The sequence below is a fragment of the Mytilus californianus genome, unplaced genomic scaffold (assembly GCF_021869535.1).
Source record: "Mytilus californianus isolate M0D057914Y unplaced genomic scaffold, xbMytCali1.0.p SCAF_10, whole genome shotgun sequence".
Classification (NCBI taxonomy): domain Eukaryota; kingdom Metazoa; phylum Mollusca; class Bivalvia; order Mytilida; family Mytilidae; genus Mytilus; species Mytilus californianus.
In genome coordinates, this window is record NW_026262582.1 from 51,819,465 (window position 1) to 51,833,754 (window position 14,290).

Sequence of the window (14,290 nt, forward strand, 5' to 3'; positions counted from 1 at the left end):
CAACACAATGTGTGCCTTTAGTGGAGCAGGATCTGCTTACCCTTCAGAGCACTTGAGATCACCCCCGGTTTAAAGTGGGGTTTGTGTTGCTCGGTCTTTAGTTTTCTATGTTGTGTTTTGTGTACTGTTGTTTGTTTTTTCGTATAGCCATGGCATTGACAGTTTGTTTTTGATTTATGAATTTAAATATTTCTTTGGTATCTTTCACCTATCTTTTACTCAGTACATTTATCTTGACACAAAAAACAAATGAACAATCTATTTAATGATGATGTCTTTATTTTGTGTATCTCTGAAGATCAGTTAATGCCAAAAAATTGTTGTGAACAGAATGCAATATGAATGTCAAATATTTGTGTACATAGATATGTTCTCCACAATATTCTAAATACACTAAATGTTAGTATGCATTAAGTATGAATATTTAGTATTACAATGATATTTCTACGAGAAGGAAGTAATTGTGTAAATATATCCAATTTGACATATAATATTGTTTCAACCAAACATAAAGGCTAATGAAAAATAATCTTATTTCAATTCTCAACAATTTTTGGGATACAGCATCTTCCAATTCATGTCCATTAGAAATGTTCTGAAGGTCATTAGGGTCAAAAGTGGTATAATTGCATACTCCTGGAGTGGTTTTGATCCAAGGACTATCATTTCAGTAAAAATGAGACAATTTCAGGAATAAAGATGAATTGGAAGATAGTTTTTATAAGAAAGATTTCCTGAATTGTGTAACAAATCTGAATGCAACTCTTTTTCTGCTTTGCAAAAGTAAATACTGAGCTTACCATTTTCATTCTGGTAAAATAAACATAAGAAAGGGTCAACTTAACTAATTTAAAGTTGAAAATAATTCTGATGCAATAGCATGTTATAAACTAAAATTCTTTTAAATATTACAATTCATTAAATCTACAGATTTGATAAAATTTTTGCAACAAACAAAAATCATAAAGTATCAAGAATAAAGATTACTATTCTTTAACAAAATGTACAGCATAAATATTAGAAATTCCCTGTAAATTAGTCATGTCTGGAGTTCCTGCTCAGGAAATAGGGGTTTCGTTTGAAAGTTTAATTTCATGGAAGGAACAAAGAGCCCCTAAGGGGCACTTACAATTGAGTGTAAGAAAAGAAATGAGGTAAAACTTTGTTTTTACAATATGTGACTATAATCTTTTAAATTTACTTAATCCCCATTTTATCTGGTGCAGAAAAATTGGTAAAACAGACAATTTTTTTTTTTGGTTACTTCAAACTGATAATCTATAGAATTTCAAAGTAATAAAGAGTCATCTACCTTTGTTTAGACCACCCCTCTCCTTCCTGAGCCGACATCACAATGTCTACATAAACAATATTATAATTAGATATGTACATTTCTTAAACAAAGAAATATATACAGTAAACAACTGTCAAAGTGAAACTTGCGAAGCAGGTGCATATTATACATACTATGGTGTATTATACATCTTCTGTTGCTAGTTATAGAGCAGAGAAGGGGGATCTGAAGCCAAAGGCACTTTTCTTTCCAATTCTGAATTCCTATAAAGTTATCTCCCCTGATCAAGCTAACATAAGGAAGTCAATATTTCTTCCCCCCTTTATTTCAAATCATGTCATATCTGGACCAATTTTAACTTGCTTGAAGGAAAGATAACTGAACAATATTGGATAACAATACCACTTCTATTCTAACAAAGTGCCTTGATGATGGAAATTTTTAACGACCTTGACTGGTTATACAGCCCTCACACGGTCGGAACAAAGTGCCTTTTGCTACCCCCTTCTCATTTGTTTCTGAAACAGTCCTAGATACCAAAAGTTTTATGATATTGAATTCCATTGATTAAATTTTCTTTTTAAAAATTGTATGGAAAAATAATTCTCATCTTAAACTACTCTTTAATATTATCTGCTATAAAGAGGCTATCCTATAATTTCTGCATGCAAACTAAAATTTATTTTCAAAGATACTACTACAGCAGTTGGCAAAATCATGAAATTCATGAATTTATGAATCTACAACAATTGATATCCATGAATAAAAATACTTTCACAGTACATTGTACCAGCACAGACTTCAAAAATCAGAGTTACTCAAGTTTTGTTAATCATTTTTCAGTGTGGTGAAATTAAACAACCAGAAAGCACCGTATAATGACAGATACTAGCAAAGTCAATTATAAAACTGCATATTATGCACTGTGTCCAGATATAAATATACAATGATCATAAACATTTTAAAATATTGGGGAGAACTTGTGCCATTTTTTTCAAGATGTGAAAAACCTCACTGTGTTTCGAAGAACTATGTTTGGATGACAAATTTGTAAGCCGTGTTATGATAGACTTATTTTTACTAGCTCGACAAATCTGCAAGCCTGTTCATGATTGGCTATGAACCAAATTTCACTAGCTTAACAAATCTGTAAGCTACTCTATGATTGGCTGATAATTTTTTATAAACCTGTTTACCATTAGCTGAAGCATCATGTAACACATAATTTGATTGGATGATTATGAACACCAACAGCAGATAAGTTTTCTATCACACACTCTTTCTTGTTAACATGGTTTTGATATAATAATGGCAAGATAGGTCAACAAAATACTGACCTATCAACAACTGAATACTTCTGTCAACATTCAATTAAAACTTGTCCATAAAAAATTCTCTAAACTTTTGAATATATGACTTAGCTTCCTTCTCTTATAATCAATTTTTTTTTCTTGCACCTGATAATCAACCAAAGAAATGAACTTATATCTCATGGTGTCAACCTGGTCAAACTTGCAAGCAAAAATGGTACAAGTTTTAATTAAATTATGACAAAAACATTTTTAATACATTATGGAATAAATTAGAAATTAGTCAATACCCTTATATGTACGTCTAATTTTCAATCATAAACTTATTTTACAGAAATTTTGTCTACAAATGTTTAAATATATCAAATGACATCCCTCATACTATAGAAGAATGCTACAAGTTTATACGGTACCAAATGTCAAACAAAATAAATGTTTCAAAAGGGACTCGCATATCACATTTTAACTTCATATGTTTAATGAATATAACACACATTCCTTTAGTTTTAGTTTTTAAATGTGGTTACACAGGTGCCAAAAAGACGGGGAGCTAGTATTTATTTACGCAATAATTTTCTAACTGAAAAATTATAAGTTGGATAAAAATCCATTTGTCAGGAGTTATTCTTACGATGCATTTTATCCAAAATAATATTTTCACTATAGGCCAAAAAATCAGCCATCATCTTTTTCACTGTTGATTATCATATTTACATTTAGAAATAATAAACAATTTGCATCAAGAACGTCAAAAAAAATCCTCTCACAGAACAAATTTTCACACAAATAACAGGTTATCGATAAAATATTTTCTATTCCGTAAAGGAGTTTTAATATGTACACAACAATTTTTTATCCCGCTCATAAACACACACAAACATGAGAAATAATCAAGTGACAATTTAATACATTATTTTCTCAACATCTTTCATGGATGATTGAACATAGCATGTAGTTATGTCAGCTTTTTTTCAGTGACTTTTTACTTTTGAGCAAAAAAAATATAGGTACATGTAAGGCGATTATTTAATATAATCTAGATTCTCATGAAACTTTTTTGAACAATTGGGTGGGGATGCACATTTTTTTTGTGATTTTCTTTTTTTTGTCATTTTTGTGAAAACTGATATAGAAGAAAATAGTCAGAATTCAAAAACAAAATTTCCAGAAAAAATTTGGATGAAACAGTTAAATTCTAAGTAAAAAAAAGATACATCTGAATATATGAAAACTGGATCTTCAAACCTTGGAACAAATTTTGAACCTCAAATTATACTGGACTCTTTAGAAAAGTAAAGCAATGTATGATTTCAATATAAGCAACAATCCAAGGGTGCGTTTGATTATCAGTGATTGCCAACTTTAATTAATGAATACAAAATACCACAATAATTTCCCCTAATTATCATAATCTGATTAAAAAATAAGATGTTGATCAAATAAATGTAATAACTATCGTCCTCAGCTAAATGCATATACAACATCTAAACCGTTACTATATAAATTAATTGTTGCTATGGACAAAAATGCAGTTTGTAAAATGATAGCATGATAAAACATGGAAGAAAGCCAATAGAAAATAATGAATTGGAAAAACAGTGCCTTCCTCATTTCGTCTCTTCTTCTTTCAATTATTCAAAATTCATTCCAACACTTTTTGTCTCACAAATTAATAACACTAACTTTATCAAATTTTCTCAAAAATTAAAATTGAAATCCAAATATCAATAGGATTTTTTATTTTCTGTTGGGTATGAAATTCTCATGAATTATCTTTCTATTTTTATTCTTATTCATTGACGAACATAAAAATTATAACCCTTGCTACATGCATGGTATTAGAGTGTTTTTGGAGTTGGAATGTTAATTTCATAGAAAGGTAAAAAAAGTTATAAAAATCTATGTAACAAGCAATCCACTTGAGTGTTCATATCGTGTGGCCTGGATGTCTTCAGCCTTCATATATGTCAATGGGTCAGGGAAACAGAACTAATACTGTCTTTTAAAGGCTTAAGATCTGCAGTCTGTCAGTATAATGCTTCAAAAAGACCTTAAAGATCTTAATAGGATGCAGGCCCTGAGACCAGATATGATTTTAATGATGGAAATAAAATGTTGAAAATTAACAGTATTATTGATCGTAGACACCGCGTAAAAAAGTTAAATCCGAACTGAAAACAGCGAAAATCTGCCAAAAAGCAGAAAAGAATCATCTTTGCGAGACAAAGCGTTAATTCATACTCTGAAACATGTCAAACATGATGATAGATCGTCAAACAAGGAAGCTCTGTCTCTTAATATCTTCACTGCATGGAGTATCAAATTAAATGTCTTACCTTTTTTTTAACCAAAAGAAACACATTTAAAGCTATTATTTTACACTACTGTGAACACAATTCCTGTACGGCATATTTTGGTTTTTCTAGATTAAAATTGAAAAAAAAAAATTCCTGCAAAAAATTAATTTTTTAAAGAACCTCTTAACTACAAAAAAAAAATTAATAAAACTACACACACCTATTTATTAGTAAGCTGATTTTATTTCAGTTAGAACATAATTTAGTATATTTCTGAAATTTACAAAGAGTTTTTAAAGACTTTTACATGATATGTTAGAATAACTTGGAAACAAGTTTTTTTCAGTCAGTAGTATTCATTTGTCAAACTGACTTTTTAAAAATAGGCAATTTACAGACCTGTCAAATGTACAATAAAAAAATAAGCATCTAAAATTTTTGCACACTATTTCTGTATCTGATCTACCTCTTTCATTTTCTCATTTCTTTAAATTCTCTATGGAAGATTTTTAATTATCTAGAAACAAATCATAATAAGGCAATGTTTTCATTATTGACTTTAATTAGTTTATGAAAATCAGCATTTTGTGCTCAAATAAAAATCCCGTCAAAGAATCATGATAGAAAAATGAAAAATTAAAACAAAATTGAGCATTTATGGGATTATAATGATAACAAGATGAATCATAGTTTAAAGTTCTCTGAGTAATATTTAATGAAAAATTATTCAACAACTAATTAAATTACAATTTCAATGTTAATCATCAACTGTGGTTTCTTGATACTTTTTATCATGATGAAATAAATGACATGTATGAAAAAATACAAGAAAACAAAAACCAAAACCATAAATAGTAATACATAATTAATAAATCTTAAACATAAATTTTAACATCAAGGTGCAAATTACAAAAAAATCTAAATATTAAAAAATATCATAAGCCGATTAGACTCCACCCATGCAAATGATTGACATGTGCCAAGATCAATATGTGCTATTTCTCCCAAAACAAAAACACTGTTAATTACGATGGTGATATTAATTCAGATAAACACAGGATTATGTGCGATTTCAAGCTTCTAAAATTTTAAATAGAGTTATCTCCCTTATGACACAAATAACAGCTGCAGAAAGACCTATATGATATTTGGAAAATGCAAGAAAATTGACTTCAAAACATCTGTTATTGCCTTAAAAGTCATTAGTTGTTACAGGAACTCAAAAGAGCAGTATTTTTTTTTATTAGTACTAAAACAAGACTAGATAAAACCAGAAAAGGTGTGCCAGACATCATTTCCACAACACATTTTTTCACTTTCAATTACAATTTCTATTTTTCATTTTCAGAATTTATCTCTACAATGCTGCATTACATTTGGCACTTGTAACATTATATAAATTTTAGTGTTTCTGAAAACTTGTACCTTCTGAAGAAAAGTGTAAAGAAAATTTTACCCTCTCACAGCTAAATGCCGAGTTTTCATTCATAGACCTAATTCAAAATTATCTGTATTTGTCCAATTTCCGTGGCTGAATCCTCACTTGCCACAAGCCACAGAAAAAAATGGCTTGTAGAACAGCAACATCAGAAAATGGTTATAAATATGCACCAATAGATACCATTTTATAAGCAGTTATATTCAGTTCAATGATTTAATTAGCACTATCATTAATTCTTATTTCTTTGATCTTAATATTAAATAAAGATATAAAAACTTTTCACAAATATTTATCACAGATTCTCAACATTTCTTTTAACAAATGAAAAAAAAATCCTTCAACTTTCTACGAAAGTCAACAGAAATATAACTTTTGACCTGTCAGAGGAACAAACATGGCCATATGTTTTATTTGAACCAGTTGCAAAAAAAAAAAAACCCCAGTGTTTGTTTACTCCCTTAATATCACCATCGTAACCATGACAACAATAATAAAACAACAAATGTTTGTAATCATTCATTCTCACCATTTCTCATTATACACACAATAAATTTAAAGCAACAAGCAAAAAATACAGTTCCAATATACAAAATATCCCCACGTTAATTTATATAATTGTGGGTCGATCAACATATCATCACAACGTTTTTAAAATAGTCTGTGGCACAATGTCCAACTCTGAACAAAAAGTTTCTGTTCTATTCATAGAAACTGTAATACTAATGCATTCACAGAGATCAGTCAACTAATTACCAGGAAAAAGAATTTTCCAAAATTTCACATTGAATTTCCGATCTCCAATTAAGAAAAAAATTCTTAATTCCTGAACTCTAAGAAAAGTTTTGATTTCCTTCACTTTAAAAAGTATGTTTCCAATACCAGTCCAACCAATATTGCAGAGCTAGCACCAAACATATTTAATTAATGGCCATTCTTTCATCAATTGATTGAGGTCAAACAAAATCTGACCTTCGTCCACTGCAGTCAGACCCTGATTTAAAACAAAATATCTGTCTATGGTTTTTAGGCAATATTGTAAACAACTAGACATAATGCAGATTAATTTAATGAGGATACCTCTGACAGGAAAAATTGTTCTGGGATTATAATCAGAAATATGTTTTGAATTATCGAAATAAAAAGATTTTTTAATGAGAAAATATATACAAAGTTGTAGCTATCTATTTGAATGCACTTACGCAATAAAACTTCTTAAATTTCTTCCAATCCATGCAGCTTTGCTCAGACAAAATATACATATTCAAGATTATGTACAATTTTGCATATTAAAAATTTTAAATTTGATAAAACGCATTTTAACTTTAGAAAGAAAGAAAAGAGAAGATAACAAAGAAGAAAGACAGAACAAAACAAGTATAAAGCATCTCGTCCTGATGCAACTCTTTCAAAACCAATGTCATTATCTGGTTACATATCCTAAACACTTTACCCATAAGCAACCATCAATGACAGAAAACCAGTCCTTATCAATATCAAAAGTTTCTGACAATCGGCAGCAAATTCTCTTCTTCACACTACAAATTCATATTTTCTCCTACTAAATCTTCTTCAGAAAATGGTTTCATTTTTAATCCCTTATCACAGAAATCATAAACAATTTTGCCAATGTTTTTTATGTGTCTGCTGCCATCAAATTCCTGCCACTTTTCACTTGGCAGACGACACTGATGATCTAGAGCCCTCACGGTCATTCCTATCACTTCGACGTCTGTCTCCTCTCCTATCAATACGATTTTCCTTGGCAGGCCTACGACCCCCTCCATGTCGCTGTTCTTTAGGTTCAAACTCCCTACGACCATGCTCCTTTGATGGAGTACGAGGAGCAGGTTTTTGAGTCTGCGACTGCTCTTTTAGAGTTTTACGAGAACACTGAGGCGACTCATTTCCTGAATTGTCACTAAGATCGTCTGGTTTTCCTTCGGCAGCGCTTCCTTCTTCTTTCTCACTTCCTTTTCTCTGCACCATTTGAGCATAAGATAACTTGGCTGGAGAAGGCCTTTCCCTTTCAGCCTGAAAAGTGGCCCTTTCAGCCTTAAAAGAGATATAGTCTTATCATTAGTTGAAATAATTTTACAAAATATCACTGCTTTATAAACTTAACTGTAAACTGTTCTCAAACAAAATTTATAAAAAAAAGATTATCTTTCATTGGTACAAATATTCAACAAAAATATTGCCACAATTATTTAACATTATATAGGAATAATAAATCACTGCACATGAATCAAAAGAATGAAGAATTAAAGTTAACCATCCTGAAAAATATTCTACTGTACTAGAAAATATCATACAGATATACTACACCGTCAGGGAAAACATGTTTTATTTATTAGTTGAAATTAGCTCTGCTTTCAGTAACTGTGAGTACTCTTAGATCAGTACTTTCATGTTTTTTTCTTTTTGTTTGTGTTTATGCTGATCTGATTTTTCAAGCCCTTTGCAACTGCTTTTACATTTTGTTCTTATGTTGTGCTGTTACACCACTTTACAGGTTAAAACCCACTACTGTAGATTAATTTTATTTGTCGGATACCAATTTTCGTGGATTTCATGGTAACAGAGAAACCATGAATTAAAATTACAACAAATTACAAAATTTCTATAGGAATATATGCAGACTTTGGAGAAACCATGAAATCAGATATCCATGAAAATGCAAGTTTTCCTCAATCCATGAAAATAAATGAATGCTACAGTATATTCTTTATGTGGCTCAGTGGTTGCTGTTGGTTGCTGTCTGCCATATATGCTTTTAACATAAATAAGGACATTGATTTTTTCTTTTGAGCCATTCACTTTATGTGATGTTGGGGCCTTTATAGCTTGCTATAAATTATTAGTTTTGCTCATACCTGAAGGCCGTAAGGTGACCTATAGGCTTGCTTCCAGTGACTAAACCTTAGATTTACTCAAGTTTTATCAGCAATGGACTGAATGGAGCAATTAAGTTTTAACATGACATTTTCTTAAAAGTGCTCTTGCTCAATAAAATAAAATGCTCCGCAGGGCGCAGCTTGATACGACCGCAGAGGTCGAACCCTGAACAGTTGGGGGAAGTATGGACACAACATTCAAGCTTGATACAGCTTTGGATTTGGATTGTGATTAAATATTTGACACAGCATAGGTTTCTAACACAGATTGAATGTGGTCTAAGAACTTAAAAATTTTAAATTGGACATTCACCTATTATGGTCCAATATCCAAAATCTAAATACATGGTTAGATTCAGCATATCAAAGAACCCCAAGAATTCAATTTTTGATGAAATCAAACAAAGTTTAATTTTGGACCCTTTTGACCTCAATGTGGACAAAGTTGATAACGGGGCCCAAAAATCAAAAATCTAAATACATGGTTAGATTCAGCATATCAAAGAACCCCATATATTCAATTTTTGTTGAAATCAAACAAAGTTTAATTTTGGACCCCGATTTGGACCAACTTGAAAACTGGGCCCATAATCAAAAATCTAAATACATGTTTAGATTCAGCATATCAAAGAACCCTAAGAATTCAATTTTTGTTAAAATCAAACTAAGTTTAATTTTGGACCCTTTGGACCTTAATGTAGACCAATTTGAAAACGGAACCAAAAATTAAGAATCTAAATACACGGTTAGATTCGGCATATCAAAGAACCCCAATAATTCAATTTTTGATGAAATCAAACAAAGTTTAATTTTGGACCCTTTTGACCTCAATGTGGACAAAGTTGATAACGGGGCCCAAAAATAAAAAATCTAAATACATGGTTAGATTCAGCATATCAAAGAACCTCATATATTCAATTTTTGTTGAAATCAAACAAAGTTTAATTTTGGACCCCGATTTGGACCAACTTGAAAACTGGGCCCATAATCAAAAATCTAAATACATGTTTAGATTCAGCATATCAAAGAACCCTAAGAATTCAATTTTTGTTAAAATCAAACTAAGTTTAATTTTGGACCCTTTGGACCTTAATGTAGACCAATTTGAAAACGGAACCAAAATTTAAGAATCTAAATACACAGTTAGATTCGGCATATCAAAGAACCCCAATAATTCAATTTTTGATGAAATCAAACAAAGTTTAATTTTGGACCCTTTGGACCTCAATGTGGACCAATTTAAAAACGGGGCCCAAAATCCAAAAACTAAATACACGGTTAGATTCAGCATATTAAAGAACCCCATGAAATCAAGAATAAAACCCCATTGAAATTGGTCAAGAAATAAGCAATTTATAGGAAGTATCTTCTTTTGCACAATCCTGTGCTATTAAATATTTCTTGCTATTGCGCAATACTGTACAATTGACAATTTCTTGCTATTGCGCAATATTGTGCTATTGGATATTTCTTGCTATTGCGCAATACTGTGCAATTGAAGATTTCTTGCTATTGCGCAATACTGTGCAATTGAAGATTTCTTGCTATTGTGCAATACTGTGCAATTGAAAATTTCTTGCTATTGCACAATACTTATTATATAATAATTTACACATCCTGTTTGGTGTGTATCTCCTACCATATCATTATTATTTGATTTTAAATATAAATCAGAAATAACCAACTTAAAATGGAAAATTTTAAAAGAAACAAAAAAGGAAAAAAAGAAAAAAAAGGAAAAAAAAATAAATCCCCCCCCCAAAAATTTTTTGAACCCCCATTATGATTCATCACCCCCAAACTCAATCCCAGCCTTCCCTTTGTGGTATGGTACCTTGCAGTACAATTTCAGAGAGATCCATACACTTGAACACAAGTTATTGTCTGGAAACTAGAAAAAAAATGTGTTTTTTGGCCCCTTTTTGGCCCCAAATTCCTAAACGTTTAGGGCAATTACCCCCAAACTCAAACCCAGCTTTCCCTTTGTGATATGGAACCTTGTAGTACAATTTCAGAAAGTTCCATACACTTACACACAAGTTATTGTCATGAAACTAGAAAAATGCTTGTTTTTTGCCCCTTTTTTGGCCCCTAATTCCTAAACTTTGGAGGCAATTACCCCCAAAATCATTCCCAGCATTCCTTTAGTGATATGGAACCTTGTGGTACAATATCAGAGAGATCCATACACTAACACACAAGTTATGTCTGGAAGTTACAAAAATGCTTATTTTTGGCCCCTTTTTGGCCCCTAATTCCTTTACTGTTATTACCATAACCCCCAAAATCAATCCCAACCTTCCTTTTGTGGTATTGAACCTTGTGGTGAAATTTCATAAACATCCATTCACTTAAACTAAAGTTAGAGTGCGAAAACCAATGTGTCTTCGGACGACGCCGGAGACGACGACGACGACGCCAACGTCATACCAATATACGACCACAAAAATTTTTTTGCGGTCGTATAAAAAAAACAAAAAAAAAAACTAAAAAACTTGCACACTTACAAGTCCATACATATACAGTTTTCTATTCTTAACAAACTTCCAATAAAATGAAGCCATATCAGTGATAGGGGTCAGAAGAAAGTATCTTCAAAAATCAAAGTAGAATTTTTTATGGAATAGTCCTTGTTACTGTAAACCAACTTATTTTTGTTTTTAATTTTCTCTAGCCAACTTCTCAGCCATTTATTTTCACGACCATCTCATTTTCTTGATATATTTATATAAAGGAAAGTCCAAGTTTCACATATTAGTCACGATTCAAATTCCTGTTATTTTTCTACGCTGGAAAGTCGCGAAAGTTAATTGGTTAACAGTATTTCCTTAAATGAAGCTTACCGTTTTGACTGGTGTTGAAGAGACTGGTGTCACTTTAACAGGTGTCTGAACAACCTCAATTACTTTCTGTTGCTGAGGAGGTTCAACAATTGTAGTCTTTTGAGACCTGAAATTCAAAGAAAAACAAGTTGAACGGTATCACCTCTTTTTAAGTATTTGGTAAACAGGAAGTTTATGAGCAATGGATGTAAAATGTATCACTGGAAGCATGCCGACATGAAGCTAGATAAATAATTTCAGGAAGCTCTGTTCCAGAGAATAGTGAGCCGAAATTTCATACATGGCCATAATGTGTAAAAATATATATGTATTTGGTTAACAGGAATAAACTAGTATACCCCTCCTTTAGAGTATTGCTTTCTATTTGAGGGGTTCAAAATTCAATCATTGTACTTCTGGTAATGCATAATAAATCTGATTTTACAACAATGAACATGCCTAGAATCTCCTTTTATTTAAATGAAATAATTAAATAAAAAATAACATAAAAAAAAAAGCTGAATGGCTTTTTAATGGAGTTTTCTCCCATATAAAAGCATAATTCTTAAAATCACTTGTAGAAAATTGTAATTATTTCACTCCTATTACCCATTGTCATGTGGTATCCAACCCTCATATACTTTTTTTCCCCCGAGTAAGCTCATATACTTCCCGCTTTCAATAAAGAGGAAATGTTTATATTGACCTGATGGCATAGTTTTTTTTCTGCTTACTTTTAGATATGATTCTTTTCAATAACGATTTCAGAGAGTAATCTTGTATTACAAACTTCACTGTTACTTTGCAGTTTGGGATATTGTAAGTCTAATTAATAGATGTACTTACATTTGAGGAGAGACAGGTGGAGGCGACGGAACCCTTGTTGGAGTACTACTCTGGGAGGATATTGTAAATCTAATTAATAGATGTACTTACTTTTGAGGAGAGACAGGTGGAGGCGACGGAACCCTCGTTGGAGTACTACTCTGGGAGGATATTGCAGAGGTTCCATTTATAGCACTACTGGAATTATTAGAGTGGTCTTTCTGAGGTTGAGGAGGTGTGGCTGGCCTCGGTGGGGCTACTGGACTCACAGGCTGTGGTTGGGATGCATTGGTTTGAGGTTTAGCCTGTGGCTTGGCAGTTCCTTTCACAACGTCAGAAAGTTTGCTCTCAAACACTTCATTAGAAGTGGATGATGTTGAAGCACTCTGTAAGATAAAAAAAAAAAAAGAACCAAATTAGGTTTTGTAATCAACAAGTAAGTTTTTTTTTAAATTTAAAACAACCTTTTTTGCCAGTTTTTAAAAACAAGCAATGATACAAAAAAGTTTGTTTTGATTTGTTGCAGAATGTACATTAATATTTAGATTCTGCAAATTGATATAAATTAGTGGCAAATAACTAAATACTGTCATAGTGTCATTGTTCTTCAGTGTTCATTTATGGCAACAACAGCAAAAAAGAATTTGTCTGCTACCAGCCTCCAGAATAACCCTAGTTTGGTTGCAACCCTAAAAGACTTATTGCCTTTCCAAAAAAATATTCAATAAATTATTAATCTTTAAAACCATTTACTTGCCAAGTTTCTATATGGTTTCTTTAGGATTCACAAACTTCTAACTTGTATATGTCAATACAATTTAATACAACTAAATACAAATTTTTTAATAACTAAAGTACCAATTTTTATTGATTTTGTAATTTACTATAAAATCAAATACCCAACAAAAAACATGTTTACCATAGAATTGCTTTTTTAATTCCAAAACGATGTATATATTCAAAGAACTACCAAAATGCTATTAAAAAAAAAAAAACATGAAAACAGAATAAATGACCTGAAACAAGTTCCAAATAATTTTTTTTATGTGTTATTGATTATTAAAACAATTACTTTTTGTTTTTACTGTATTTTTTCCTAGTTTCTTATTCTATTTGAACAATACTCACTGTGGTACCAGGCCCGCTTAACGGAGGAAAATTGCTGCTTTCAAAGTCAAACTGAGGTTCTGGCTTGTCTTTCATATTATTTAATTTCTGTAAAGTAATACAATAACATTTCATTAAAACCTCCTAAAACAATTATTTATCTCAAAATTTACAATATCATTATTACAGGAGAACGCTTCACGAAAAAATAAACCACTTAACTGTATAACAGGAGAATGTTTGATAAGACCATCTGAACTATATAATACCAAAATAGTTCTAAATCTTGAACTCTATTAT

The 14,290-nt window shown here is 31.1% G+C and overlaps 1 protein-coding gene across 3 annotated transcripts in view; it reads right to left on the reverse strand.

Annotated features, from left to right (window-relative positions):
* Window positions 1–261: 261 nt before the first annotated feature.
* The window catches only part of LOC127718795 (la-related protein 4-like), a 50,670-nt gene continuing 36,641 nt past the window's right edge, over window positions 262–14,290 (reverse strand). For all 3 annotated transcript variants that reach the window (XM_052224858.1, XM_052224856.1, XM_052224857.1), the window contains 4 exons: window positions 14,012–14,098; window positions 12,995–13,269; window positions 12,080–12,185; window positions 262–8,394 (listed from right to left, as the gene is read on the reverse strand). In XM_052224858.1, coding sequence (XP_052080818.1) covers window positions 8,011–8,394; window positions 12,080–12,185; window positions 12,995–13,269; window positions 14,012–14,098 — 852 coding nt within the window. In that variant the 3' untranslated portion in view covers window positions 262–8,010. The remainder of the gene's footprint in view (window positions 8,395–12,079; window positions 12,186–12,994; window positions 13,270–14,011; window positions 14,099–14,290) is intronic.